This window comes from Drosophila willistoni (assembly GCF_018902025.1).
Source record: "Drosophila willistoni isolate 14030-0811.24 chromosome XL unlocalized genomic scaffold, UCI_dwil_1.1 Seg142, whole genome shotgun sequence".
NCBI classification, from domain to species: domain Eukaryota; kingdom Metazoa; phylum Arthropoda; class Insecta; order Diptera; family Drosophilidae; genus Drosophila; species Drosophila willistoni.
This window is the reverse complement of record NW_025814053.1, coordinates 7,571,003-7,597,990: the sequence shown is the minus strand read 5'-3', so window position 1 is coordinate 7,597,990 and position 26,988 is coordinate 7,571,003. Positions and strand designations below refer to the sequence as shown.

General features: G+C 37.9%; 6 protein-coding genes across 7 annotated transcripts; 3 read left to right on the top strand and 3 right to left on the bottom strand.

The window, feature by feature from the left end:
* Positions 1-548: 548 nt before the first annotated feature.
* On the bottom strand, positions 549-7,983 carry LOC6644554 (1-acyl-sn-glycerol-3-phosphate acyltransferase alpha). 2 transcript variants are annotated; one of them, XM_023176967.2, is made up of 4 exons: positions 7,750-7,983; positions 4,852-5,288; positions 1,706-1,839; positions 549-1,646 (listed from the first exon to the last, which is right to left on the bottom strand). In XM_023176967.2, the coding sequence occupies exons 2-4, from the start codon at positions 5,031-5,033 to the stop codon at positions 937-939; spliced, it is 1,026 nt and encodes a 341-aa protein (XP_023032735.1). In that variant the 5' UTR covers positions 5,034-5,288; positions 7,750-7,983; the 3' UTR covers positions 549-936. The 2 variants fall into 2 exon arrangements, with proteins under 2 accessions (XP_023032735.1, XP_023032736.1); XM_023176968.2 differs by lacking the exon at positions 7,750-7,983 and adding an exon at positions 6,450-6,497.
* A 1,951-nt stretch (positions 7,984-9,934) lies between these two features.
* LOC6644514 (multifunctional protein ADE2) lies at positions 9,935-11,995 on the top strand. The gene is made up of 4 exons (XM_002067358.4): positions 9,935-10,195; positions 10,254-10,602; positions 10,871-10,983; positions 11,050-11,995. Exons 1-4 carry the CDS (start codon positions 10,117-10,119, stop codon positions 11,850-11,852), a joined length of 1,344 nt encoding a protein of 447 aa, XP_002067394.1. The 5' UTR covers positions 9,935-10,116; the 3' UTR covers positions 11,853-11,995.
* A 222-nt stretch (positions 11,996-12,217) lies between these two features.
* LOC6644515 (mediator of RNA polymerase II transcription subunit 20) lies at positions 12,218-13,201 on the top strand. Its single transcript, XM_002067359.3, has one exon. It carries the CDS (start codon positions 12,336-12,338, stop codon positions 13,095-13,097), a length of 762 nt encoding a protein of 253 aa, XP_002067395.1. The 5' UTR covers positions 12,218-12,335; the 3' UTR covers positions 13,098-13,201.
* Positions 13,202-14,402: 1,201 nt separating this feature from the next.
* LOC6644516 (programmed cell death protein 4) lies at positions 14,403-22,484 on the bottom strand. The gene is made up of 4 exons (XM_002067360.4): positions 21,949-22,484; positions 18,238-19,704; positions 17,996-18,135; positions 14,403-15,315 (listed from the first exon to the last, which is right to left on the bottom strand). Exons 2-4 carry the CDS (start codon positions 19,636-19,638, stop codon positions 15,243-15,245), a joined length of 1,614 nt encoding a protein of 537 aa, XP_002067396.2. The 5' UTR covers positions 19,639-19,704; positions 21,949-22,484; the 3' UTR covers positions 14,403-15,242.
* Positions 22,485-22,860: 376 nt separating this feature from the next.
* LOC26529516 (gametocyte-specific factor 1 homolog) lies at positions 22,861-23,629 on the bottom strand. The gene is made up of 2 exons (XM_015177971.3): positions 23,347-23,629; positions 22,861-23,279 (listed from the first exon to the last, which is right to left on the bottom strand). Exons 1-2 carry the CDS (start codon positions 23,554-23,556, stop codon positions 22,938-22,940), a joined length of 552 nt encoding a protein of 183 aa, XP_015033457.1. The 5' UTR covers positions 23,557-23,629; the 3' UTR covers positions 22,861-22,937.
* A 118-nt stretch (positions 23,630-23,747) lies between these two features.
* LOC6644517 (T-complex protein 1 subunit beta) lies at positions 23,748-26,696 on the top strand. Its single transcript, XM_002067361.4, has 4 exons — positions 23,748-23,831; positions 24,295-24,984; positions 25,242-25,869; positions 25,935-26,696. Exons 1-4 carry the CDS (start codon positions 23,829-23,831, stop codon positions 26,219-26,221), a joined length of 1,608 nt encoding a protein of 535 aa, XP_002067397.2. The 5' UTR covers positions 23,748-23,828; the 3' UTR covers positions 26,222-26,696.
* The last annotated feature ends 292 nt before the right edge of the window (positions 26,697-26,988 follow it).

The window sequence follows — 26,988 nt, the reverse complement described above, 5'->3', positions numbered from 1 at the left end:
AATTTCATTATAATCTATATATGTGATTTAGACTCTGAATCTTGTTTTGCTGAAAATGTTCACTTGTTCTCCTTTTCGAACTAAGCAAGTGAACGAAATGAGCAAGTTGACTCATTCTTCAATCAACTTACTCATTTTGTATGTTGAAAAATGAGTCAACTTGCTCATTTTGTTCACTCGTTCACTTTAATGCTCACTTGTTCAGCTGCTCACTGGCTCTGTATCCCACCATAGTCCTTGAAATTTTACTTCTTACAGATTAGCAAAGAAAAAAAGAGCAAGTAAAGTGAATAAAAAAGAGCAAGTGAGAACAAGTTCAGTTGCTCAGTTTGGTAAACAACTCTTTTCTGTTAACTCATTTAGAATTCAGAAATTAGATGTTGATTAACTCAAAGATTTGAGCAACTGAACATGTGCTCTTACAATTAATCTTTTTTGTTCACACTCAAATTTCCCCAATTCATGCAACTCTTTTTAGATTGATCAAGAATCAGCAAAAATATATATATTATATATATCTTGTTTTGATTTATGCAATCATTGTTAAACATATTTGTTCTTAATCAATTCCTATTTTGTATTTTGAATAAAATTAGATGAAAATTAATCTGGGGGAAGCAAATCAAGTCGACAATAATCTTAAAGTCTTTTAATCATATGCAGATCTAATAAGTTATATATTAAGTATTTAATACTTTCTTTCTTATTTTTCTCACCCCTTTTTATTGATTTTAACTGGAACTGCTGCTGCATAGTGCTTAGTTTTATTTGCCTAAGAGGGAAATAGTCTGACAGTCGATAGTCGCAATTTGGTTTTTGCTGCTACTAATACTTAATGTGTGTGTGTGTGTGTATTTGGGTGTGTAAACTAAAAGTTAAGGTGAAGATCAAAAGCTGGCGAGGTTGTCTGCTGGCTGGCTGGATGGATCACCACACCTACAGTGTCTTCAACATGTTGCTCGCCTTGCCGGCACTGCTCTTGTACGTTTCGTATGAGGAGGAGGCAGCCGATGCCGCCGCAGCGCCAACACCCACATGAAGTGGCGCATAGCCAGAGCTGCTGCTGGCCACGGCTGCAGCTGCTGCCACAGCGGCAGCCTCTGCTCCATTCACCGCCGCCGCCGCTGCCATTGGCGATGACGGCTTGTGTGGTTTATAGCGTTGCAGGGTCTCTGCCGAGGTTAACTTGAAGGTCTCAGTCATTTGTAAGCGTATGCGCTCCATTAGGATTTCGATGTCATCTTTGGTTAGGCCCTCAGTGCTTACCGGAGGCAGTGTGGTTATCACAATGCGTCCAGCATTCAGAATTTTCTTCTTATCATTGAGAAATGTACAATAGGAGCTGAAGACGACCGGTAATATGGGTATCTGCTGATCGATGGCCATGTGGAAGGCTCCCTTCTTGAAGGGATGCAGTTCCCCAGTGTTTCGACGTGTCCCCTCGGGGAAGACCCATAATTTAATGCGCTGCTTCTTAATGCGACGATTCACATCGTTGAGAGTATCACGAGCCTTCTCTCCACGCACGCGATCAATGAAGATGAGGCCGGCCAACCAGGCAGCCAGGCCAAAGGGCCAGGCATAGAAGAGTTCTCTTTTGGCCACCACAGTGCATTTGTTCATCACATGCCAGATGTCAAACATGCCTAAGAAGAACCAGAAAAATGTAAAAACCATTAAATGAGTGCTTGTGATATCGACTTACCCAAAACATCCAAAGAACTTTGATGATTGGCCACTATAATGCAAGCCTGATCTTTGGACAAATGTTCCTTGCCCCGCAGCTCCCATCTTAGACCGATCAGTGTGGATATACGATGACACCAAGTGCTGGCCCAGCTACAATCAAAACCAACAAACAAATAGATCAAGTAGTCCTTGAGTCAGTCAAATATCCATACAACTTTTTGCCACAAATCAGATTAATCACTTCAGTACTAACACTGAAAGCAGCCCCAACAAAAAAAAAAAAAAACACTAAACTAAAAAATACGATAAAAACAACAAAAAAAAATACAAAATAAAGCAAAAGGAAAGGAAGCAGGATGCCCATAATCAAGGAACGCTCTAATGCCGCCGCTACAGCTGACCGAACTAGTGAGAGCAATCTCTTTGCCGAGAACAGGATGAAGCCACGCAAAGTGTTCGCCCCATCGATGGACCAACAGAGACATCATACTACCATTGGCTATCTCTTGGGCTGGGAATACGGTCGCAAGTGGCTGGAGGAACGCAATCGATTTGTACGGGAAAACCCGGGTAAACCAAAGAGACGTTACATTCATCCCGATTTCCAGTGGTGGATTAGCAAGCGAACCACAATTCTGGATAGGCGTCGTCTCTTTACAATGAGGCAGAAGCAGCCCCAGTTGTCGATAAAAAAGACTCCCATTTCGGCTTTTAATATGTCCCGTGAGAAGCGGCTAAATCAAAGAAAGTTAGCGGAAATGCGTAGCACCCACTCCTCCGACCCAGAGTCCTCATCCCTGATGGATGGACATTACGAATCCGACTATACAACGGATTACAGGACTTTAGCTGACCCCCAAGTAAACTCCTGGAGTAGAAGTTCTAGAGGTTGTTGAATGGAATTCAACGAAAATCTTAAGCAAAATTCTAAAAAAAAAACCAAAAAAAATGTGAAAAAGGTTGACTAGAAATTAAAAAAGGGGAGAAAAAGTGATAGGTAGATGAAAAACGTAACTAGCTAAGTGGTTTCTATTCCATTTCTATTAGGTGTACCTAATTACAAACCACATTTGAAGTGGAATGGTCGGAAGAAGGGAGAGTGGGGGGAGGTCATAATAAGACCTAGTGGGATTGCAATCAAATATGAATGTGTCGTCGTCGTCGTCGTCGTGAGGTGGTGGTGGTGGTGCGCGCTAACCGCAACCGCAACAACCATAAGCCAAGCAAACGGGCCAAAAGTAGAGGCACCAGCAGCACCATGGGGACTTTGACCACTTTTTTTGAGCTCTTAGATTAGGAAATTATACTTCGAAGAGCAACTAGTTGGGGGTATGAAAAGAGATGAGAAAAGTAAACAAGTTTTCCAAATATTGACATTTCGGGGGTGCATCTTTTCTGCATCCGTCCGTGAAATGATTAAACATTTTATAAAGCTTTTAAGTATATAAGAAACTTTTTCTCTCTATCTTTTTCCTGATCTTCTCTCTTTCTGATTAAACGAGTCATAAATGAGTTTAAATTCTGATTATAAATGACTCCTAGGTCGGGAAAAACTGCTACCCCATCCACGACTTCTCTCAAGGAGTTGCGTTTGATCTTTATTTTTCATCATTTTGATATTAAGTTTACAAAATTATACAAATTAGATTTCAAGCACCTGAATAAATCATTTATGAGCTTTCCCTTAGTTCATTGTGAAAACAATCATTTGAATTTAACAAAAAGGCTCAAAAATGATTGATCAAAGATGATTTATGTTGAAGCAATCTTCCAAACGCTGGGTCGAATAGATTCCTAAGCGCTACCTTTAGTCGGGGAGGATTTAATTGTACATCACTTTCAAATAAGTATAGGAACAGATCAGAAAACAGTAAAGTCAGTTCAGACTGAACAAATAAGTCAGTGAGTAAGCAAATGAACAAGTGATTCAGTGAGTCAACTGAACTAATCAAATGAACTAGTATGTCAGTGAATGAGTTAACTGAACAAGTGAGCAACTGAAAGACTGAGTAAATAAACTTGTTTACCCATTCGAAAGTGAGTCAGTGAACTTGTTCATTAAAATAACGTTGAGTTAATAACTTTTTTTTAAAAGTCCATTGTAATTATTCTATCCCATCAATTGCTTAATTCATTTTTTTAACGATTTTTCTTGGTTTACTAAGCCTAAGTAACTGGTTAGCTAGTAAATCAAATTGTTTAATATTTAATGGTTTTAACAAACGCCCCATAGTGCCATATTAGGGGATTGGTGGGGGGGTAAGGGCGGTGAGCTCTTTTTAGTTTAGTCAGCCGACCTCGTCAGAGACTTGCAAAGTTGCCCGGCATTTGCGTGTTATTCCCACTACCCTTACCCCCTCTTGCCCACTTACCCCTTTTTTAGCGATTGCGCGCGTGTCAATTTTCAGCAGACTCTAGCCCCTAGACCCTAGACCCAACACCCTCACACAAGGTTGCCGTTTTGCTATGGTCGCCATGTCCTTCAGTTCAACACCACCAAAAAGGCAACAAAACTATCAAAAATATATTTAATTATAATGTATATCGGGGGCAAGTTTCGGTTCAGATGGATTTGTTTTGGGTTTCTTTTGTTTTTGTTTTTAACTTTTATGGCCACCTGCATTGTTATTAATATTGATGACTACTCAAAGTGTCTAAGGTATCATTTATAATTGAATGCGACTTGGCGAATCAATGTTTCATGATGAACAACCACCGAGAATGGCATTGAGGAGCACAAATGAATCGAACCAAATCAATGAAATGAAAAATCCCTACCAAGACTAATAATCCTAATGGGTTATATCCTTGGAGACATATATAACTATGTAACTCTTTTGATATAAACACTAATCACTAGAGAAATCAAAGCAAGAAGGGGCCTCCCTTAGAAAGGTGATTAGCTGTGACAACAAACGACAAACAAGAACCAGAAGAAGAAGAAGAACCCTAGACATATGATTACCCCCAATTGCCTAATTCCTCAGAGAGACGTCAACACAATGCTATCGATTTCTCCACCTCTATATATATAGTATATGATGTATATGTATCTATTTACAAAGCAGGGCAATTAAACAAAAAACAAACATAATTATAATCGAAAAAGAAAAAAACAAAAAGGGGAGATATGGGGTTCCCCCTTCTCGTGATAATACTTACAGCAGATTGCGCACATCGCAGGGCCTGACGAGAAAAGCCGGTATCAATATGATCGAGTTGAAAGACACGATGCCATAGTAAATGAGAAATTTGAAATAGTAGCGAAATATGTGATTCGTCTCATAGAGAAAGGGCAGCATGAGCAGCACAAGAAGTCCCATCAGTTCAATAAAGGAGCTCATTATGTGACGGGGGGGGGGAGGACTGGAGAGGAGAGGTGGTGTTTGACAGCAAACGAATAAATAATAAAAACCAAAAAATTGTGGTTGACTGAGTGGGAGAGCGAGATATCTCCTATCACTCTCACTCTTGTTCTTTCTTTTCTCTGTTGATTATGCTCTTCTACGCCTTTGTCTTTGTCTGTGGCTTCTTCTTCTCTTCCTCTTCCTAATTCTCTAAGGCAATTTGCAGTCTTTTCTGTATTTTGAAATTAAGTGCTGAAAATAAATAGAAAAATACAAATTGTTTGATTAGAATTCACAAACCATTATCACAATTTAATATTTAAATTATTATAATGTCTCAATGGCAAAGAAATCCGCACATAGACGTAACCGGTAAATATTTTACGGGGGTTGTCTTCAATCGAAAAGTGTGGATTTTTTGTCAATTTAAGAAATTATTAGTTTATAGTTAAAAAATTCACTAATTGGTCGTAAAAACAGTCGATTAAAGTACATAATGATTCGAAATTTCGATATATCGGAGGTGTCTGTTAAAGAAATCCTTAATTTGACCGATCGGCCATTTTAGCAAACTGGATCCAATATCATTATTATTATTTATATCCCTATGAACCATTTAATAACATTAAATGTCTAGTCGAACTAAGAACGTCTGCAGAAATATTTAAAAATTTATCCCCGATAAATGTTTAGGGGCTAATGTCCCGTATATTTTGGAATCTTTTAGCTTGATTTCATTCTACAACATTCATTCTGAAATGTTCTTTAACTACGAAAAAAATGAATTCAATTCCCCGTCGAATAAGTTATTTTGCATCAAAATAAAATGGACCATTACAAAAAAAAGAGATGATGATGACGAAGAAAGAGATGCAAGATATAAAGCACGCCCCATAGAAAAACTCTTTTTGTTAGTCGAAAAATCTAAAGTTCTCACAATATTTTGACGGCTCAATGAGTCAATATATAAAAAACAAAAAGGGGTTTTAACTTGTTGACTTTCCAATATTGTCAATATCCATCTGAGATTCTTTAGGGGATTATTTTTAAGATTATTATTAATATCTTTGCTATAAAACCTCAACTATTTAAAATATAGAAATAAAATTTGGAACAACAACAACAACATTTTCTAATTAGATCGAATTAAAATTGGCCAATTTAAACCACATACAAATGCATATATGGGTTTATCACTGGGCCGCTAGGTGCGCTAATGTGCTAGTGTAGCTGTAAGTCGATAACGAATCACCTGAGGTGAAAATGAGGAAAATTTTCCCACCCAAAACCGAGATCTCAGCCACCAAGATGATAAACTAGACCTGGCACTGTGTAAGAGTGAACGAGATAGACTTTGTTTGCTACATTCATATCAATATGGTCTTATAAATTTGAAACATTTGATTCATTTACCTCATAGGACTTATCTATAATTCTATATCTGACTAATTGTATCATATATAATTCAACTTTCTTTTTGCGTCAAAGTGCATATCAAAATTAATTTAGCAAACAAATAAACAATTAAACTAATTGGCAAGGATATCAATATTTAAAACGTTCTTGAGAAAACCAAGAACCCACATATAGCCAGTCTATGGGATTATCCAGTTGTTGAATTCAAAGTTGAGAACTAAAAGTGAAAAGTTAAAACATGAATCCATTGAAGCCCCATATTAAGGTGAATATGCAATAATTTAACTAAAGCAATGCAACCGGAACCAAAACAAAACAAAATGAAATGAAATACCTAATACCAATACACCGACCATGTAAGACTCTTTTAATTTTTTCAATTTCTTATTAATTGATAATACTTTATTATGAAATTCCTAACCAGGGAATTCTTTGAATGATGGTGGGGGAACATGATTGAATTTCATTTGAAATTCTGATTAATAAGCTTAATCCAAGATATAGTAAATCAAATGAAAAAATCTTGAATATTCGCAAAATTGTGAGGGTATAAAAATCAATTCAATTATTGCGCCCAGCAAGCGAAAATCAAATAAAACAAGCAGAGAACCTGCATTACATGAGGGTGATAAGTGCGAGGAAAAGTTCCGGATATTAAATTTAACTGAAGATGATCTATGCACACATATACATACACATGTACACACATACATATGGCATGTACATATAAACGCCATACAATCTGATGTAAATTACAAATATGTAATACTCTCTGCAAAAATTAAGAACAAAAAATATTTGACATATTTTTATGTTTTCGTATGGGAAGAGTGCAAAAAGACATCTGGGCCGACACTTTTAGGGGTTGCGGCAGAGAGAGAGAGGGAACTAGCAAGAGAACGAAAGAGTGAGATGCAAAGGGGGAGATGTACATATGTATGTATGTAAGTATGTAGACAGAGAGGCAAGGCAGACAACAACTGAGCGACTGAGAGAAAGCATAACAAATTCAATGAATATAAATAATATGTTTTATGTTCTCAATTTTTTTTTTTTTGTAGTTTGTTTGTTGCTTTCTTCAGCTTGTATGCGACTTCATTGTTGCTTATACAATTAAATAAACTAATTTTAATATGATACAATTGCCAGACAAGAAGAAGAAGAAGAAGCAGCCTTGCCGCCGCTTTTGATGAAGATGTGGAGGAAGTAAACAAGAATTTCGCATTTAATTTAGTGCAACACACAAACACACACAGAAATACGTAGAAAATAAAAGCAATTTGTTTATACTCTTTACATTTTTTGGTTTCAGTTTTCTTTTAGTTTTGATGCCACAACACGATTCCGCGCGCGACGACGACAAAAACAAACAAACAAACAAAACAAAAACCTGGCTAGCAATACGGTTTATCCTTGGCGAGAATTTCCGTTACCGTTACCGGCTACCCCGCAAGTAGAGCTGGTCAAAATCGATGGCACCATCGATATTATCGATGGAACCGATGGAGTGCGATAAATCGATGGGAATTTTTCGATGTCGATATATCGAGTCGATATCCAACATGCAACAAAAAAATGCAGTTCATGCAAAAGAGTCCACAACTTCGAACAAAAGAGTAAAAATCGTGAAGGCGATTGTAGGCGCATGCGTAGTTCCATGTTCGCACTGCCCACTGGGGCCAGAATTGAGTTTTTTTTCTTATAATGCAGTGCATTGAGATAAATATGATTGTGGGATCGAAATTGATCACTTGCAAGATTCTTATTGAAAGTTCTAATGTTGGTTTATATGAACTAGCACTTATTGGGTAAGGATATGATAAAGTTTTTCATCAATTCCAATAAGTATTGTCCTTTTTTTATATTGCAAACTATTAGGAATAAATGGTATAAGTTTCCATAATGTATTCCACCTCATCATACATACATACATATATTCCTGATAAGGAATTAGCGACAAGTGGATATAGTCACGTAATCTGAATCTTAGAGAAAGACTATAAATAAGTCATTAGACAAATTGAAAAATGTAAACCATAAAAATTATAGGGGAAAAACATAAAGAGCAGTAAGCTTTATTTAATCAAAGAAGGATTGAATATACGTATAATTTATTCAGACTTTTTTCACAATTTTTTTCCTTGTGAATCCCTTTCAGAATTTGACGTTTTGTTTTTTTTTTTACTTTTGATTCAAATTGGCAATAATATTCTCACACTTATCGATAACATTGTTTGGTTTGTGTCTCTGCTAAACCATTGAAACAACTTTCTGTGTCACCTAGGGGGAGCCAGCGAGTCGCTTTGCATATTCATTTAAAAGCCTGTTTAATTTTTAAACGAACTTTTACCGAAGTTTATACACCCTTTTTGATGTTTAGCTATTTAATGATTAAGCGTTTTACTTTTCCTTACTATCCATTGATTTATTTGAGCCAATGATAAGCTAAAAAGGTAAAACAAGATGTTAAACTTTTTAAAACTATTCGCCTACTTCGATAAACTGTTTTTATGGCGAGTTTAATCCAAATATATACATAGACACATAAATTAAACAGTCTTAAATTAATTATTTATTATATTTTCCATTGCAAGGGTATTAACAAGAATGAATCGTCTTCTGACGTATTTCAATTTTGTTTATAGTAATATTAGTTTTGTTCTAGAATCTAGTTTAAATATATGCCGGAATTAGAATTTAGTATAAACCACTCGATAATCATTGGTTTTAGCTGTCAACTTGACAACATAATCGAAACTATGTATGTATGTGCATACATACATATGTATGTATATGGACCCCGATCTTTGGGGCTTTGAGGAAAATGAAAACGTGTCCATATATTTTTACAATAACAATAATATTTTTGTTTACTTGTAGATGTCAAAATCGTTGAAAAGTCATTCAGATGACGCGTTAATGATCTTGGTTTAATCTACAAAGATGGGAAAGTGTAGTGTAGTGTAAGCTTCAGTCTAGACCCCCGCCAACTACATGCAAACATACAGATGTAAACAGGTTGCAAAAAGTCGAAACATAATGAGAAGTTGACGTATACCCTTCCACACAGACATACATACATACGTACATAAGTAGAAAATGGAGCCCCTGGAAAAAAAAACTGTCTGGCAATGTACCCGCTTGTGGTGGGGGGAGAAGCTTTAAATGGAGGAAATCACCTCCTCAGGCCTTACAAAAATAACTATTTGCCTAGTAAATGGCCATCAAAAGAAGGGTATACAATTAGAGGTAAAGATCTTCAATAAAGTAGTTGCTATGCCTACGCTCTGACGCGTCACAGACACACACATGCGCATACAAAAACATTGTGTGTGAGAGACTGTAGGCAGAGCCGAGATAAGCAACAATTCCAACCCCGCTGCCCAATATTTGAGAAGAGAAACAGAACACACATATATTATATATACATATATATGTACATATTCTTGATCAGAAACAGAACATAAAGTCGTCGGTACACTGCCATAAGCGCACAGTAGGCTTGGAGCGAGTCTTCGACAACGACCAACGACAGTGGAAATTACGAATATCGAGCACAAAGCGTAGCGCGCAACACGTGAACGAGCAGAAGAAAAAAAACAACAGATTCCCAGACAATTGAAGTCAATTTTAACAATTTATTGGAATAATAATCATAACAATAATGGCCACCAAAGCATCAGCCACCACCACTACGACGACGGCCGTTTCCACCACTAGCACCACCACAACACCCACATCCAGTAAGTAGGCATAGGATGGTTAGAATCCTTATCCCTTATTGTTCAAACTCAATTGCAGTCGATGGCTATAAGCTGGGCAAAGTTCTGATTGAGGGCAAAACGAAGCAGGTCTACGATTTGCCCGAACATCCTGGCTTATGTCTATTATTGAGCAAGGATCGGATCACTGCCGGCGATGGTGTCAAGGCTCATGATCTGGCCGGCAAGGCAGAGATATCGAATACCACAAATGGTCAGGTATTTCGCCTGCTCAATGAGGCGGGCATCAGGACGGCGTATGTAAAGCATTGCGGTGCCAAATCCTTCATTGCCCGCAAATGTGAGATGATACCCATTGAGTGGGTGACCCGTCGTTTGGCCACTGGTTCATTCCTTAAACGTAATGCCGGCGTACCGGAGGGCTACAGGTTAGTGGCATCTGTCAGGGTTATCACACATCCACAGTGATCGACAGCGATCGCCTCGTTATCAACCGCCAAGCAACCGCAGTGCAGTGGCTTTTGTTGTGGTAAACAAAATTTTTTAACTGCAATTGATGCACTGGTCGGAGGTCGATCAGCGGTAGCGGTTGCTGTGATCATTAAATCTGTTGATAAGCCAATTAGACAAATCAGCCAGCCAGCCAGCTTATGGAGCGACATTGTAAAAGTCAAATCAAATCTTACAATCTTACAGATTTTCACCACCCAAGCAGGAGACCTTCTTTAAGGACGATGCCAATCATGATCCACAATGGAGCGATGAGCAAATCATATCAGCCAAATTTGAGCTAAATGGCCTGCTAATTGGTAAGTAGATTTAATTTCTAAGTTTCAAGCACAATCCACCTTAAATGTCCTTTGTTAATCAATCAGGTCAAGATGAAGTGGATATTATGCGTCGCACCACATTGCTGGTATTCGAGGTCCTGGAACGTGCCTGGCAGACCAAGAACTGTGCTCTTATCGACATGAAGGTGGAATATGGCATCGATGCTGATGGTAACATTGTTCTGGCCGATATCATTGATTCGGATTCGTGGCGCCTGTGGCCATCTGGTGATAAACGTCTCATGGTAGACAAACAGGTCTATCGCAATCTTACCTCTGTGACCAGCAGCGATCTGGATACGGTGAAGCGTAATTTCATTTGGGTATCCGAACAATTGGCTGATATTGTGCCAAAAAAGGACCATCTGGTGGTCATATTGATGGGCAGTGCTTCGGACACATCGCATAGTGAGAAAATTGCCACCAGTTGCCGTTCCCTGGGACTGAATGTAGAGCTACGTGTAAGCTCTGCCCATAAAGGACCCGAGGAGACGTTAAGAATTGTCCGTGAATACGAATCGGTGATGAATAACATCATATTTGTGGCCGTAGCTGGACGTTCGAATGGTTTGGGTCCTGTTGTGTCCGGTAGCACCAATTATCCGGTTATTAATTGCCCGCCCGTCAAGTCGGACAACATGCAGGTGGATGCTTGGTCCAGTTTGAATCTGCCCTCGGGTCTGGGATGTGCCACCGTTCTTTATCCAGAGGCAGCTGCATTGCATGCCGCTACCATTTTGGGTCTGGGCAACTTTATGATTTGGTCCAAATTGCGTGTGAAGCAATTGAATAACTTTATTACTCTCAAGAAGGCTGACAAGGAGCTACGTGGAGTGCGCAATGCCTAAAGGATTATGGACCAATAATCTCAAGTCTCTTTCCGTTCGTTTTAAATATATATACGCATATATTTTTTTTATTTTTGTTCTATTTCGAGAACATTTTAGTTTAAGCGTGACACAAAATAAAAAGACCGAATTTTTTTTCTTAACCCTGAAATTTATATTTCCTATGAATTTGAAACTTATAATGTTCAAGGCTAATTTATCCTTTGGCTAAATTTTTATAAAAAGTTATCTGAAAGTTTAAGTTGAAAAATGTTTTTGAATTTTGTAACGTCTGTTACCACAACATGGGTCTGTTAACCCATTTTGAGTCTGTTGTTGACTTACCAGTTTTGTTCAGTGTGGGATAATGTCTAATGGTAGCAGCTGATTAACAGTGTTGCTAGAGAGTCACATATAACAAAAAGAAAACAGAAACTGAAGTATATTTAATCCTTAGAACTCACCGGCTCATTCACACGTTTTAAAACCCAAATTAAAGCATATATGGGTGTTACTGTGCTCCAGCCCTATCCGCTGCCCGAGGGCAAATCTGGCGCCTACATAATCGATCATCTATCGAAGCGTCTGCTGTCGCTGGGTGCTACACATGCCGGACAATTTCTGGTGGATTGCGAGACATTTATATCAACTCCTCAGCATGGCGGAGCACCAAGTCGTGCAGTCCATGTGCTACACAATTCTGAATATCCCGCCTCCACCTTCTCCATCATTGACAATGGCACTGGGAAACAGGTCTCCCTGGTAGCGGACAACATATTCGACTTGCTCATGCTAAAGATGACTGCGACATTTGCCTCGAAGAAACAAACTAAAATTGAGTCTCGCGGAGCTCGCTTTGAGTATGGTGATTTTGTCATTAAGCTGGGATCGGTGACCATGATGGAACACTTCAAGGGCATACTTATCGAGATTGAATACAAATCGTGCGTCATTCTCTCATATTGCTGGGAAATGATACGGGAAATGCTTCAGGGATTTCTGGGTATGCAGGTGCCAAAGGATTATCCCAACTACTTTACCACCCAGACAATAATGAATGCCATGGGTCAACAGCAGCTCCTTCATGCCAAGCATAATGATCTCTACGAGCCAATGGACACAGTTAAACAGTATTTGGAGCAATTCACCAACTATCGAAAGCACGTCAATGTCCATGTGGGCGGAGCTGCTGGAGTTTCGGTACAACCCATTCATATGCCACCCAGTTCGATTGTTGGAGTGGGCGTGGGCATGGGCAGACCCTGATGTGAGGTTAAACTGGAGCCTGCTGAACCAGCTCCAGCTGCAGCCACAAATGAATAGTTTGAAAGCAATTTTTGATTTTTATTTTTTTGTCTCTTTATCTTTTATTTTTAAATATATATATTTGTAACACAATAGTTATCATATACATATATTAATATACATATATATGTATATCTATATATTGTGTGGATGTGTATGCATGAATATTCTTAAGATGCTCCTTTCTTTGATTGTAAGTACAATATCAATTGTTTTAGGCTATAATATAAAAAGAACAAACAAAAATCGGAAATAAAGTGTATGTCCGTCTATTCAGATATCAAATTTAGAAGCCCTACAAATATGGGTTGTGTTTAACTAAATTAAATGTCAAGGTATTTGTATTTCTCTTTGATTTTGTAAGTTGGGTAAGTTGTCTTCTATAGCAAGTTCTAAAGATCCGAAATGTGGCAAATACAATGTCGCCGCTAAATGCCAGACAAAATTTTATCAATGTGTTTCCAATAGATTGCATCGAATTATACATATTCTGTGTTTTTGAAAAGTATTTAAATCAAATTCATCAATTTCTAATTCGAATAATTGTGGACAACTTGGAAAAGTTGCCAAAATCAGAACTTTCTTGCATTTTCAATGCGGAAACTACTCGAATAAAAATTGTGATCTGTTTTCGAACCAGATTGGAATATAAGGGCTCTGGAGAGCGCCTAGGATGACAAAAAAAGAGTGTCAAATCGCAAATCAAAACGAATTTTGACTTTATGGGGTATAAGATTAACAAAATAATGATAGTTCGATTTGAGGGCCGAGGTCATTAAAGGAAATGGGAGCCCATAGACCTTCACATATTCTGTATTAGTTTGTGTGTGTATATATATATATATATATACACATATATAAAATGCATATTTTCATTACAATCGATTGAATGATTTTTGTTTTATTCCAAAAAGTAAGCAAGAAAAAATATATATATATATTTATAAATGTAAGTGTAGTATATAGCATATATGTATGTATGTTTGTTGGTTTGTTTGTATGCATATGTAAGATTAAACATAAAAAAAATTATTTAAAAAAAATATATATATGTATATGATCAGTGAATTTCTAAATCCTGGTGTTCTTTTTTTTTCTTGTTTTCTTGTGTTTTTGCTTTTCTTTTCTTGCGTTATTTTTTTTTTGGCTTAACAATTATTAACAAATTTTGTTAAATTTTTGTGAAATATTGAAAAAAATGTAGGTAGGTAGGTAGGTAGGTTGGTGTAGCTATGTACGTACGTATAAAATTAATAATAGTTTATCGTAATGATGTTTTTTTTTTCTTTTTCTTAATCATTATGCAATCATGTTCAACTTAAATTTTACATCGATTCTGTATCTCGCATATTCATATTAATTGTCTGGAATTGTGTCTGTGTGTGTGTGTTTGTTTGTTTATTTGTGTGTTTATGGATAACAGTATATGGTAATATAACAGCGTGCTAAGTACGCTGCTTTCGCGATTCCTTATCGCCATTCGTCATGATCCTTTTCCTACCACACAAATTGTTGTCTTTTGCATACATAGTTTATTCGTTGAATTTTACAAATATTTTTTGAAAATATAACTGTTGTTTTCAATGTCAGCGGTTATATCCGTACCAAAATGCAAATGTTGGTTGTAGCATTTTGGTTTCCTTTATGTAAATAGCATATCATACCAATTCATATATGTAAGTAGATACATACATGTACCGTTATGAATGGGTTTTTAATATTTACATTAAAAAACCATTGCATAGTTTTGTGAACGAAATCAAAATTGATTTTGGTAAGAAAATCCCTGACTTAATATGCATGTGTCTGTAGGATTTATATAGTGTATGTATACACACATATACGTGTATATATATATATATATGTATATATATATAATTTGTAGTTTCAGGCGGATATCATTTCCCGTTCAATTGTTGTCTCTCTTCCTTCTTCTTCTTATTTTTCATACATATATGTGAGATAATATACACACATGTAGTATATGGTTTTAATTCCATTTATATTTCATTATATTCTTTTCCCATCCATCCTTCCTGTATTTTGGTGTTTTATGGTGTTATTCTTGCACTCGCCTCACACTTTGGATGTTGTTATGCTTCCTATTTAGTCTCGAATGGGCAAAGTGGCTGGCTTCACATGACCGCCATCACCTTCAGATACAAAACGCTTGCGACCGCTGAAAAGATTAATGATAAAAATAAAAAATTAACATATACATACATCATCTAAGTTAGTTATTGCATATTAAACTGCCATCACTCTCCCCCTCTTTCTCTCTTATCAGAAACAGAGAAACCTACTTTAGGGAAATCATTTTTAAATTGATTTTAAACAAAAGTGTTTATAACAATCCCCAATTATGTTACAAATTTACAACACATACATAATTAAATAATGCCTTGTATTGCATGCATATGGTACGTGTATATGCAGTTTCCCCCTTCCCTATGAGTCGCTCTGTTTTTATGTACATACATCATATGTTACAAAATACTTTAAGTAAATTTTTTGGCAAAAATAAAATCTCAATGCGTTTCACAAATTTGCACAAAAAGTTCATTCAACCGTTGACCCTTTTTCTCTCCCTCTCCTCCTTCTCACGCTATCTCTCTTCAACTATCTGTGACTTAGTATAGAGAACATAAAACTAGTTTCGAAATGTTAAAGTCAGACCAGGCGGCTGCTGTTGCCTGCTGCTGCTGCTGCCCACCAAATATCGAATTTGAAGCTTTAGCACAGCTTTAATTGTGCATACACATACATACATGCATACATATGTGCATATACATTGCACATAAATAAGTCACTTATAAAAACAATTTATGTACATACATACATATACCTACATAGATATACGGTAATGTGTTCATATTTGGAGAGTTTATTTGAAATCAGTAGATTTGTGGAGATTTGCATGTTTTTCTTCTTGTTTTTCATTCAAGCATTCACTGTTATTTTAGTTTACCAAAAGTAAATTAGTGCGGCAATTTATTATTAAGAACTCATTATCTTAGTATTTTTTAGGAGGATGTGGCAACTTGTTTAAGCTAAAATAAAGTTAAAGGGTATTTTTTTCATCATGTGCCGGTTGCAAAAAACTGAGACACTCTGTGTCTGTACGAACATACATCCATGCATACATATGTATGTATGTATGTCGGACGTCGCGCTCACAGCTGCCATTGCGTTGGCGTCGACGTCTCTAGTGTCTCTCTTTCTCTCTATGTCTACATATAAACATGTGCATATAAATGTATGTGCAAAGTGAGTGCAGTTGCTGCTTTTGTTGCTGTTGTTGTTGTTGCTACTGTGCTTTAAAGTGCCAAAGAGCAATAGCCGCAATCAAGGCGAATGCAAATGCAGTTACAACAACTACTGCAACTGCATAAGTGGGTGTGGCAAGAGAGGCAGGTCGATAGCAGCACCGCTTGGCCGCCATGTTTACCTTCACACAGACAGACACACACACACGTCGCGATCTTGAGCCAAATGCAGGTTGTTATACCAACAACAATAATCAATAGATGTAAAACAAAAACAACAACAGCAACGCTACGCTTTACCCCCCCGGTACCAACCCATCACCATTTTGTTTGCGTTATCGATAAATTAAATAAACCATAAAATAAAAAACCAAGAAAAGCAAAAAAAAACAAAAAGCAAAAACAAACCAACGAAGTAGAAGAAAAACAACGCCGACTAAAAATAAATAACTAGCCGGCACCTGATAAACCTGCACACAATCAACAGCTCCGCGGACTGCCCCAATGAAAAAGTAGATGAAGAAGGGAAGAAACAAAAACAACAGAAAATAACAAAACCAAAGAAAACTAACTGCGCAATAGAAACATGTACCTATGAATGTATGTACATACATATACCCACAGGCATAGTACATATACATACGTATGTATGTACACATGTATATATGTCGTATGCGCAATAATTGGGATGGACAACTTTTCACATTATTTCATTTGACGATAACATAACCTATACTAAAATATCAATATCATATTTTATCACTCATACGCAATGTTAGTTTTGCCACTTTTTGCAATTAACGCATTTTAAATTTTAGTTCATCAGAAATAGTAAAATTTACTATAAGGTTTTTTTTTTACTTTTAACAATATCAACAACAATAAAAAAACCAGTCCAATTTAATATATGTACATATGTACAAACATTTCTGTGTATCAGTCAAAGGCGTAAAAACAAATCACAAATACTGAAATGCCGGCAAAACAAAAATGGTTTGTTGTTTATTCTACAGGTATAGATACATATATGCATATCTATATATGCATATATATATTTATAAATATCCATGTATGCCTGTTAAACAAGACAAATAAAAGAAATTTGATTTGTAATTAGAAAGACTGATCGAAGAATATGTTATATAAGAATATAGGAGTAAAATATTCTACGAATCGTATATGATCTCCTTTTTAATTCCCCTGAATAGCCGCCTCGTCCAAGCACTCAATTTATAAACAACAACAAGTTTCATAAGCGGTAAACAAATGAAAGTGATTGGCTTGTGGGGGCAAGTAGCGGGTGGTTAGGTGTGGTGGTGAGCGAGGGATAGACAGACGATGGTTCCCGAAGAGAAACAAATAAAAATTACGTAAACTTGCAATGTTCTCATCGCTCTCATTGCTGCGCACTCACATTGCATTACTCAATGTGTTATTGCCCTTTTAGATGTGGGCGGGCGGGCGCGCAATGGGGCGGATTCATTGTTCTTCTTGTTCTCCCACTACTTTATCTATCAATGCTGATAATATTACAGTTACATAAGAGAGACAGAGAGGCATGATGTTATTTGGCAGGGAAATTCATATTCTTACCGTGATGGCACATTATTGATAATCTTGTCAGTAAGAAAGCCGGCACGATTGCAGCGCTCAACGAAACGATCGAGTATAATATAGGCCAATGGTACATCCAATACAATATCAGCCATATCATCATACACACGCATAAAGCCCTGTAAAGAGACCGAAAAAAAAAACAATTTAAAGCCATTTTAATTTGGTCTACAATAGAAATCGATATTTCTGTTTCTCTATAAATTTCATTGGCTACGCACCTGTTCCATGCCGGCCGGCAACACTAGACAAGTGAGATCCAATGACTTGAGCAGCTCACACATGGCCTCCTCGGTGGTCTGGCTGAGCGACTCTAGGGTCATAACAATGGCCTCGTAGACCAATTCGTGATGATAGTGCGGAACCTCGAGGGCACGAAGGCATCTCTGCGCTTCGGCAATATCGCGCGACGATAGATATTCCTTGAGGAGCAGTGTCATCTGCTTGGTGATTGTCTTCACCGGACGCAAGGGCCCGCCCATGCCCCAGACATTGTCAAGATGTGCCCAGCCCTGTTTGTGGAGCAGTGAATCAGCTCGTCGTAATGCCTGATCGGCATACTCATTTAAATCCGTGCGTTCCTCGGGTTTTATTATAAATTTCGGTGGGATGCAATCATCAGCAACGGCACGTGCTATGAAATTGCCTAACATTTGTGGAGCCTCCGGAGTATCGAGTATGAGATCGGGCAGATTAGTTAGGAGCATATTGAAGCCCTTCTCAATATCCTTGCCGGTAATAACACGGCCATAGAGATCAGATACAAGCACCGATGTCATTTCTCGCTGCGAATCCTTATGATCCATGGCAATTTCGATTAAAATGCTGGTAATATGCTCACGCAAAGGGCCCTGCAGTATCTCATCGAAACTAACAGCAACCTCATGAGTATCACCATGCTCGTAATATTCCAAAACAATTGGCTCAGCCAATTTAAAGAATTCCTCAGGTGTGATTTCTGTAATCACCTCACGTAGCTCCACATTTCGATCATTGCATTCACTGCTATCATAGTTAGGATCGTTCTCATCCTCATAGACTTCGGCCAATGCCTCTGAGCCAGGTAATCCCCAAACGCCCTTACCGCCGGCGCCGCCCTTTTTGGGTAGTCCGCGACCACGATTCAAGTTACGTGAACGTCGACTGTTCTTCCAGCGACGATGGGGCACTACATAGCCGGTGCCGCCACCACTTCCACTGCAACTGATGCTCCCAACGGCCGAATGCAGTGTTCCGCCGCCGCCATTAGCTGTTAACAAAAGTGGCGATGAGAAAACTCCTGGAGAGGTGGCCGAGCCATTGCTTGGTGTTGTCGCAGAAGTTAAGGAAGCACCACCGCCAACACCGCTGACACTGCTACCACTATTTTGTCTTTGTATAAGTCGCTTGGCCTTGCGCTTAATCCGCCCATCGCCATGTCCATCAGCCGACACAGGCAATGGCTTTTTAATATGATGATGTCCATTAGAGGAACCACTACCATTTAGTTCCACTGCCTCGATCTCGCCATTCAGTTCGCGTTCAACAGAACTCTCCTTGGAATCAGTACCGGTGCCTCCACCGCCACCACCACTGCCACCATTGCTGGTAGCATGTTTGTTATGGCGTGCTTCTATTTCCATAATCTTTTCGTTGATCTTTCCTTCCCTTGGAATGGTCTTGGATTGTACTCTATTACCAGGTGCAGGCTAAGCAAAATAAAAACGAAAAATAAATCAATTAACTGTGAAATAATTGCTGACAAAACAAAGAAATAACTGTTCTACTATGTACGTGCTCTTGGGCAAACAGAAGTCAAACGTGCATATCAGGATTTATTTATTATTTATCACGATATGTTCCTGAATTTATAGTCCAAAATTAATCTAGTCCTCTTCCAATCAAATTTTAGGTCTTTAACAAAGATTTTTCGGAGTATGCAGAGTATTGCAATTTCAAATTAAAAAAAAATGAATTTTACAACAAATATGTACATAGAAACAAGTTAGATCAGACAATAAATAAATATGGAGTAATATATCAGAGGTAAATAATCGTCGCGTGATTCGAATTTCAGTGTTTTTGTGTTAAAGCCACTGAGACGAATCGAGTTTGCATACTCGAATGTTTCAGTATATTGGAAATTTGACATACTCGTTGCATTTCTTTCATATGTATGTATGCATTAATGTACATACATACAAACATACATATGTGCATATGAACATATTTACGTTAAGAAGTGGGTGTGTACTAGACGACTGTTCCTTGGCAGTCGAAGCCAAATTCAAGGTCACAAGCACACAATATAACATAATTTATACCGTTAGAGTAATAAAGAATGCAAAAAGCTTTGCAACCCCCGAAAACAACACACAACACACTCACACACACGAAAAACTGTTAATGCCATCTCTTTCGTCCTTATTTGAGCTAAGCTCGCTCAGAATTTTTCCTTACATATGCACATACATATATATAAGAGTATGTAAACATGTATATACTATGTACGTATGTACATATGTATTTGTAGGTACATTTAACAGAAACATAATACGAATAATAATAATAAATACATACATACATACATACATATGTATACCGCATTGCTTTATTTTGTTTTGGTTTTGTGCTTTTCGACATCTCTCTCTCTTCCTCTCCTCTGTCTGTCTCCCTTTTATTTTAAATATATCGCTTTTTATATACTTAAATACATATATCAGACATACATACATATGTATGTATATGGACATGTTGTACATACACATGTAAGTTTGTATGCTGTAACCGGTTTTTATGTTTGTTTTGCCCGGTTTAACCTTGAAATTTTGTGTGCCCCTTACGAATTTCTATGTTTTTATCATTTCTTCCCCTTCTTCTTCTACTTCATGTTTTTTGGTTCTCGCACTTGTTGTGTTTGCCCCCTTTTTTCGTCAGGGAGCGAGCGAGTGAGCGAGAGAGGAAGAGAAACGATTTGTTTTTATTCTGTGCGTGCCTATGTAAAGGGGAAGAGAGAAAGGGAGAGCATAAAAAGTGACGCCGTCGAGAAACTGCGTCGCAGAAATTTTGCAAAATTTTTTTTTGTCTTGCAGAGCCACAGAGTGGGACGGACAGAGGGATAAAGACGAAGAAATACAAAAACAACATTGTTTACTGTTTCTTGCGATTTTACAGTCCAGGCACGAATTAAGTGACAATTGGAAAAAAAAGACACAAGGTTTTCTTTTTTGAGAGACATGATCCAATTATTGTAGTGTAATTGAGTACATATGAATGTCTTAAATGGAATGATTTCAAATCTGAAATCGGAGATTTTTCAAATGATAATATTTTCTTAGCTGCATTAATAATGTTAGCCGTCACTGTAATATTTGATACTTTGCGGGAGATCTCAATAACAATTTTGGAGACGGTTTTTGGAACCAAAATAAATACATAAATACATTCATATGTATGTATGTACATATGTACACATATACACTCGCAGACACATGCATGTATACAGCTCATATTCACAAATATGTACATATATAAATAACAATGAAAACGTAAGAAAATAAAAAAAAAATAAGCAGCCAACACAGACTGCTGCCCTATTAGCCCACCCCACCCTGGGCTCATGCTTGTTTGAGGCCTATTGCTCTGCAGCTGTTTGTGTGCGTGCGTGCGTGCCGGCCGAATTTATCACGTAGGCCAAAAACAAAATTGTCAATTTGAAAAGTCTGGAAAATACCAGCAAATCCAATTGGAAAATTATAAAAGTAAGGGATCCAATTTAAGCGAAAGTGTACCAATATTTTTGACCCACACTGTGTTGATCGTTTGCACATAACTGTATACGTGTATGTGTGTGTGTATTCTGTTTTGTATTTTTGCATTCGCAATCACCGGCAAATGACAGTTTTTTTTATCTCCAATTTCATTTTGCTCTTTTATCCGATTCTCTTACTTACATGTTTTGTGCTTTATTTGTGTTTGTGCTCTTCTACTTTTTGGCCTTTACACGCTGCTGCTGCTACCTACACAATTGCAACAACACTGAGACTGCAAAGTTAAAGTTGCCGCGCGGTGCTTTTAGTTTTGGTTGTCTTTGCAAATTGTAAAAAGCTCTTTTAAATGCAGTTAGTTCCTTTTCTACAACAAATTCGTTGCACTTTTTTCACTTCTTTTTGCTTTTTTTTATTTTTTATTTTGTTACTGGAACCTACGATGCATTCTCACACTCTCACACACACACAAACACACATACATACACACACATACAACTGTATGCATGAAGTGAGCGGAGGAGGAGGAGTAGCAGTAACCACTCAGTTAACGCCTTTTTCGGGATAGTTGCTTTTAAAATATATGTATCAAAGCCTTTTGATTTTATACAAAATTGTTGTTTTAAATTCGATTAACCGTTTCTGTTTTTTTTTCTCCTTTCTTTTTTCGTAAACACGTTAGGAAACGACAGCTATGAAAAATCAACTGAGACTGAGCGAGAGAACAATTCATCGAGCGCTTTTATAGGTAGCAGCAGCTAGCATGCGTCGGTGCCCGTATACAGTTATGGAGTCGACCTTTTAATACTCTTCACAATAATAGCCATAAGTGTCACTTAGTTGAAATTCGCGTTTTCCCAAATTTTTTCGTATATTTTTTTTTTGTATTTATTCAAATAGAAAAAAAAACTATATATGTTTTGACATAATAATAGATATGGTTACGATGTTTAAAAAAAACAAAAAAAAAACCATCACACTTCAAAATACCCTTTCGGACATGCTCTTTAATTCTCATTTAGAAAAGTGTGACCATCACGGGAAAGAATTTTTTTTTTTTTTGGGCTTGTTACAAGTTTGAAGTTTACAAAAGGGCGGTTAGATTTTAAACAGAATATTAGAAACTTTATTTTGCTTAATGTCGATAAATTTATAGAAGCCTTTTCTAATTTATTCTACTCTTCATACTCCTCATTAATGCTGAAAATATTGTCTTCAATAAAATCGGTGGTCTGCTCAACCGTTTCTCGTTTCTTAGGAAATGAACGAAAACGTTTACGTTCAAATTCACGGAAATTACGACGCGTGGCCGCTGAGACACCATGAAGAGTGCGTACCACAGGATTATTGGCGCAATAAACTGACGGATCGTACGAGGGTACTTCTGGTTCTTTATCCCAATCTTCAGTAGTTTCAATGATCTGCATTATTAGACCAGTATTTGGTTTAATTGGCATTTTATCAGGGCATTGAAAGCGTTCAAAGCTCGACCGATAAACACACGACAAAACATGATCCTGTAAAATTTGAAATACAGTTAATTAAAACTTGTATGCGTTTACTAGGTACTAGGACTACTATTACCTGCATATCGGCCACGGATACCACATGAGAAATGTCGAATGGACAGCGTTTCATCTCAACGCCGGAATAATTACGGGCGCAACGGTATAAGTGGGTCGCCAAGCGATTCGGCATCAAACGGTGCGTTTTGTCAAATGGGCAGGTAACGCATTTATGAGTCCAATCGGAAGAATTAATGATGCTAGTATGCAAATCCGCCTTTGACGACATGGTTTCGACCTTAAACAAATTTTTCGTGTCTGCTCTTCGTCGGTCAAACGCTAAAATAACGGATGTTGCTTTAGCGATGAGATGCGAGAATTTAATTTCACGTGTTATCTAAAGTCACTGTTATCGGGAAATCGGGAATAAATAAACCATCTCTATTTGTTTGTACATTATCTGGTCACACTCAACATCCACCATTTTCTTTGTGGCTTTGTTGCGCCCCGTGTGGTTTCCTATTAATTCTGTGATCAAAAATTCAGTTATTAGCATAGAAAATGGTAAAGTTATAAACATTTAAATAGTTTTTCCTTCCGTTTGCAGTTCAAGTGTATAGTGTTTAGTGGAATTACAAAGATTTCATAGATAATTTCATACATAAAACCATTTTCATTTGCCGGGTGGCCGTAGTCGGTTTTTTTTATTTGACAGGCAGCGGCTTCTATGGAGCACGTGAGCGGGGAGCCCTTATTTCCAGAAGGTTCTGGACAACGGCTCGTCCCATGGGTTAATTAAGGGCCTGAAAAATGTAAAAAGCATGCGGAATTAATCATATCTGCCGGAAATTTCTAGAATTTCATGTCAATCTCTTGGGGTATGAGTCATCGTCATGATTGGATCGGTGTCTTTTAACCAACAGAAGTTTTTTCTTTTTGGGGGTTATGTTGAAGGAGGCAAACAAACTTAAATTGAATCTAATTGTTTCCTCCTCCTTCTTTTCCTCGTTCTGCTTCGTCATTGTAGGAGATGTCTTTAAATCCCGTTCGCGTGCTCAAAAATGAGGCGCAGGAAGAGAAAGCCGAAATGGCTCGCCTCTCTTCGTTCATTGGAGCCATTGCCATTGGCGATCTGGTAAAGAGTACTCTGGGACCCAAGGGTATGGACAAGATATTGGTAGCCACTGGACGCAATGCTGGCCAGGTGGAGGTAACCAATGACGGCGCCACAATTCTACGCGCCGTTGGTGTAGACAATCCAGCAGCAAAGATCCTGGTTGATATGTCGCGTGTCCAGGATGAGGAAGTTGGCGATGGCACCACCTCGGTCACTGTGCTGGCCTCTGAGCTATTGCGCGAGGCTGAGAAATTGGTCGAGAAGAAATTGCATCCACAGATCATTGTCTCTGGCTGGCGTCAAGCTACCGCTGTTGCCTTGGAGGCCCTTATCAGTGCCGCTCAGGATAATTCAGCCAATAATGAGAAATTTAAGGAGGATCTTCTGAACATTGCCCGTACCACTTTGTCCTCAAAAATTTTGCATCAACACAAGGACTTCTTTGCCAATCTCGCTGTGGATGCTGTGCTACGTTTGAAGGGCTCTGGTGAATTAAAGTCCATTCAGATCATAAAGAAATCGGGCGGCACTTTGGGCGATTCGTTCTTGGATGACGGTTTCTTGCTGGATAAGAAGCCAGGTGTTCATCAGCCACAGCGTGTAAGTATTTCATTGTGCTCGCCCCCCTCCCCCAATGTACCTACCCCTGCAACTGCTGTGCTTACAACTGATGTCCATGGTCGCGTCAAAATGACTGTGAGCTATGTTAACCGGTCAGAAATTCATATCACAGCCATTTTGACGAGTTCGATGGGCATACGAATCTTCATAAAAATAATGCAAAATCTTTGAAAATTCTATGAAATGTGAAATGATATGTGAAAATCAAATTGATTGAGTTTTGTATCCTTTGTTAGATTGAAAATGCAAAAATTTTAATTGCCAATACACCAATGGACACGGATAAGATCAAGGTATTTGGCAGTAGCATCAAAGTTGATTCTCTGGCTAAAATTGCTGATTTGGAAATGGCCGAAAAGGAGAAGATGAAGGAGAAAGTGGACAAAATTTTAACCCACAAATGTAATGTGTTCATCAATCGTCAATTGATTTATAATTATCCGGAGCAATTGTTTGCCGATGCCCAAGTGATGGCCATTGAACATGCCGATTTTGATGGCATTGAGCGTTTGGCCTATTGCACAGGAGGTGAAATCGTGTCGACTTTTGAGAATCCATCGCTGGTCAAACTGGGCGAATGCAAGGTCATTGAACAGATTATGATTGGCGAGGATACACTTCTGCGTTTCAGTGGCGTCAAATTGGGCGAGGCCTGTACCATTGTGATTCGTGGAGCTACACAACAGATTCTGGACGAAGCTGATCGCTCATTGCATGACGCTTTGTGTGTGTTGGCGGCCACAGTGAAGGAGTCGCGCATTATCTATGGCGGCGGCTGCTCGGAAGCTTTAATGGCCAATGCCGTACTGAAGAAGGCGGCTGAAACACCAGGCAAAGAGGCCATTGCCATTGAGGCATTTGCCCGTAAGTGTGAATTGATTACCAATAATTGAGCAGCTATTGAATTCGTTACTTCTTTTCTATCTTAGGTGCTCTTTTGTCTCTACCCACTGCCATAGCTGACAATGCTGGCTATGATTCCGCTCAGTTGATCTCGGAGCTTCGTGCTGGCCATGCCCAGGGTAAACATCATTTGGGCCTGGACATGGAACAGGGCAAGGTGGCTGATGTCCGTCAACTGGGCATCACCGAATCCTTTGCTGTTAAGCGTCAGGTTCTTCAGTCAGCTGCCGAGGCCGCCGAAATGATTCTCCGTGTGGATGACATTATTAAATGTGCACCCCGCCGACGTGTTCCCGACAGGGGTTATTGTTAGACTTTCTTTTTTTTCACTAAGTATTCTTTTTGTTCTAGGATATTTTTTTTTAACAAACAAAAAAAAAAAGGTACCCCCGACTCTCGTTTAACAATTCATCGCTAATTTTATGTTTTGTTTAATATAATAATAATAATAAAACACACAAACACAAATCCACACAAACATGCACACAAACACACACACATACTCGCTGAAACGCTTTTCAAACACCCATTGTAACCCAGAGAGAAGAGAGCGAACAAAACTCCCAAAACACACATTTCAAAAATGTCTAAAATGAAATACAACAGCAAATTTTGTAAACTTATTACAATTTTTGTTGTAAGCATTTAATGTGCGCAAATTGATCGAAGGGAATTCCGCAATCAATTGCAGGAACCTCAAACCACAAAAAAAATGTATGAGAAATACAATAAAAGAAAGAAAAAAATAATATATTTATGCTTAACAAAAACAAAAAATCAAATTAAAATGACAGTTTGTTTTTCTTAGATTGCAAATGGAATCATCTTTTCAGCTATCAGTTTCAGTTGGTTGTGCTTCAATCAGAATATTAGAGTTTTATATCCTCTTTAGAAGGATTTTCCAACGTAATTTTGAGTTTTTGGCTTAACCTGATGAATCTTATATCCTGATATTATTTTATGTCCTCTTTAGAAGGATTTTCCAACGTATTTTGTGTTTTTGATTTAATTGATTGATTCATTTTGTTTAGTTGAAAGCCACATCGAAAGGTTTTATATATAAATGAAAGGAAATTCTAA

Excerpts from the sequence above, each read along its gene's own strand:
- LOC6644515 (XM_002067359.3), top strand. The coding sequence starts at position 12,336 with ATGGGTGTTACTGTGCTCCAGCCCTATCCGCTGCCCGAGGGCAAATCT.
- LOC6644516 (XM_002067360.4), bottom strand. The coding sequence starts at position 19,638 with ATGGAAATAGAAGCACGCCATAACAAACATGCTACCAGCAATGGTGGC. Across the intron at positions 18,136-18,237 it reads TGCCGGCCGGCATGGAACAG|GGCTTTATGCGTGTGTATGA; the intron begins GTGCGTAGCCAA and ends GTCTCTTTACAG. Across the intron at positions 15,316-17,995 it reads ATCAATAATGTGCCATCACG|CGGTCGCAAGCGTTTTGTAT; the intron begins GTAAGAATATGA and ends TAATCTTTTCAG.
- LOC6644514 (XM_002067358.4), top strand. The coding sequence starts at position 10,117 with ATGGCCACCAAAGCATCAGCCACCACCACTACGACGACGGCCGTTTCC. Across the intron at positions 10,196-10,253 it reads CACCACAACACCCACATCCA|TCGATGGCTATAAGCTGGGC; the intron begins GTAAGTAGGCAT and ends ACTCAATTGCAG. Across the intron at positions 10,603-10,870 it reads GGCGTACCGGAGGGCTACAG|ATTTTCACCACCCAAGCAGG; the intron begins GTTAGTGGCATC and ends ACAATCTTACAG.
- LOC6644554 (XM_023176967.2), bottom strand. The coding sequence starts at position 5,033 with ATGAGCTCCTTTATTGAACTGATGGGACTTCTTGTGCTGCTCATGCTG. Across the intron at positions 1,840-4,851 it reads TGCGATGTGCGCAATCTGCT|CTGGGCCAGCACTTGGTGTC; the intron begins GTAAGTATTATC and ends TTTTGATTGTAG. Across the intron at positions 1,647-1,705 it reads AAGTTCTTTGGATGTTTTGG|GCATGTTTGACATCTGGCAT; the intron begins GTAAGTCGATAT and ends GGTTCTTCTTAG.
- LOC6644517 (XM_002067361.4), top strand. Across the intron at positions 24,985-25,241 it reads GTGTTCATCAGCCACAGCGT|ATTGAAAATGCAAAAATTTT; the intron begins GTAAGTATTTCA and ends ATCCTTTGTTAG. Across the intron at positions 25,870-25,934 it reads TGCCATTGAGGCATTTGCCC|GTGCTCTTTTGTCTCTACCC; the intron begins GTAAGTGTGAAT and ends TTTCTATCTTAG.
- LOC26529516 (XM_015177971.3), bottom strand. The coding sequence starts at position 23,556 with ATGTCGTCAAAGGCGGATTTGCATACTAGCATCATTAATTCTTCCGAT. Across the intron at positions 23,280-23,346 it reads TATCCGTGGCCGATATGCAG|GATCATGTTTTGTCGTGTGT; the intron begins GTAATAGTAGTC and ends CAAATTTTACAG.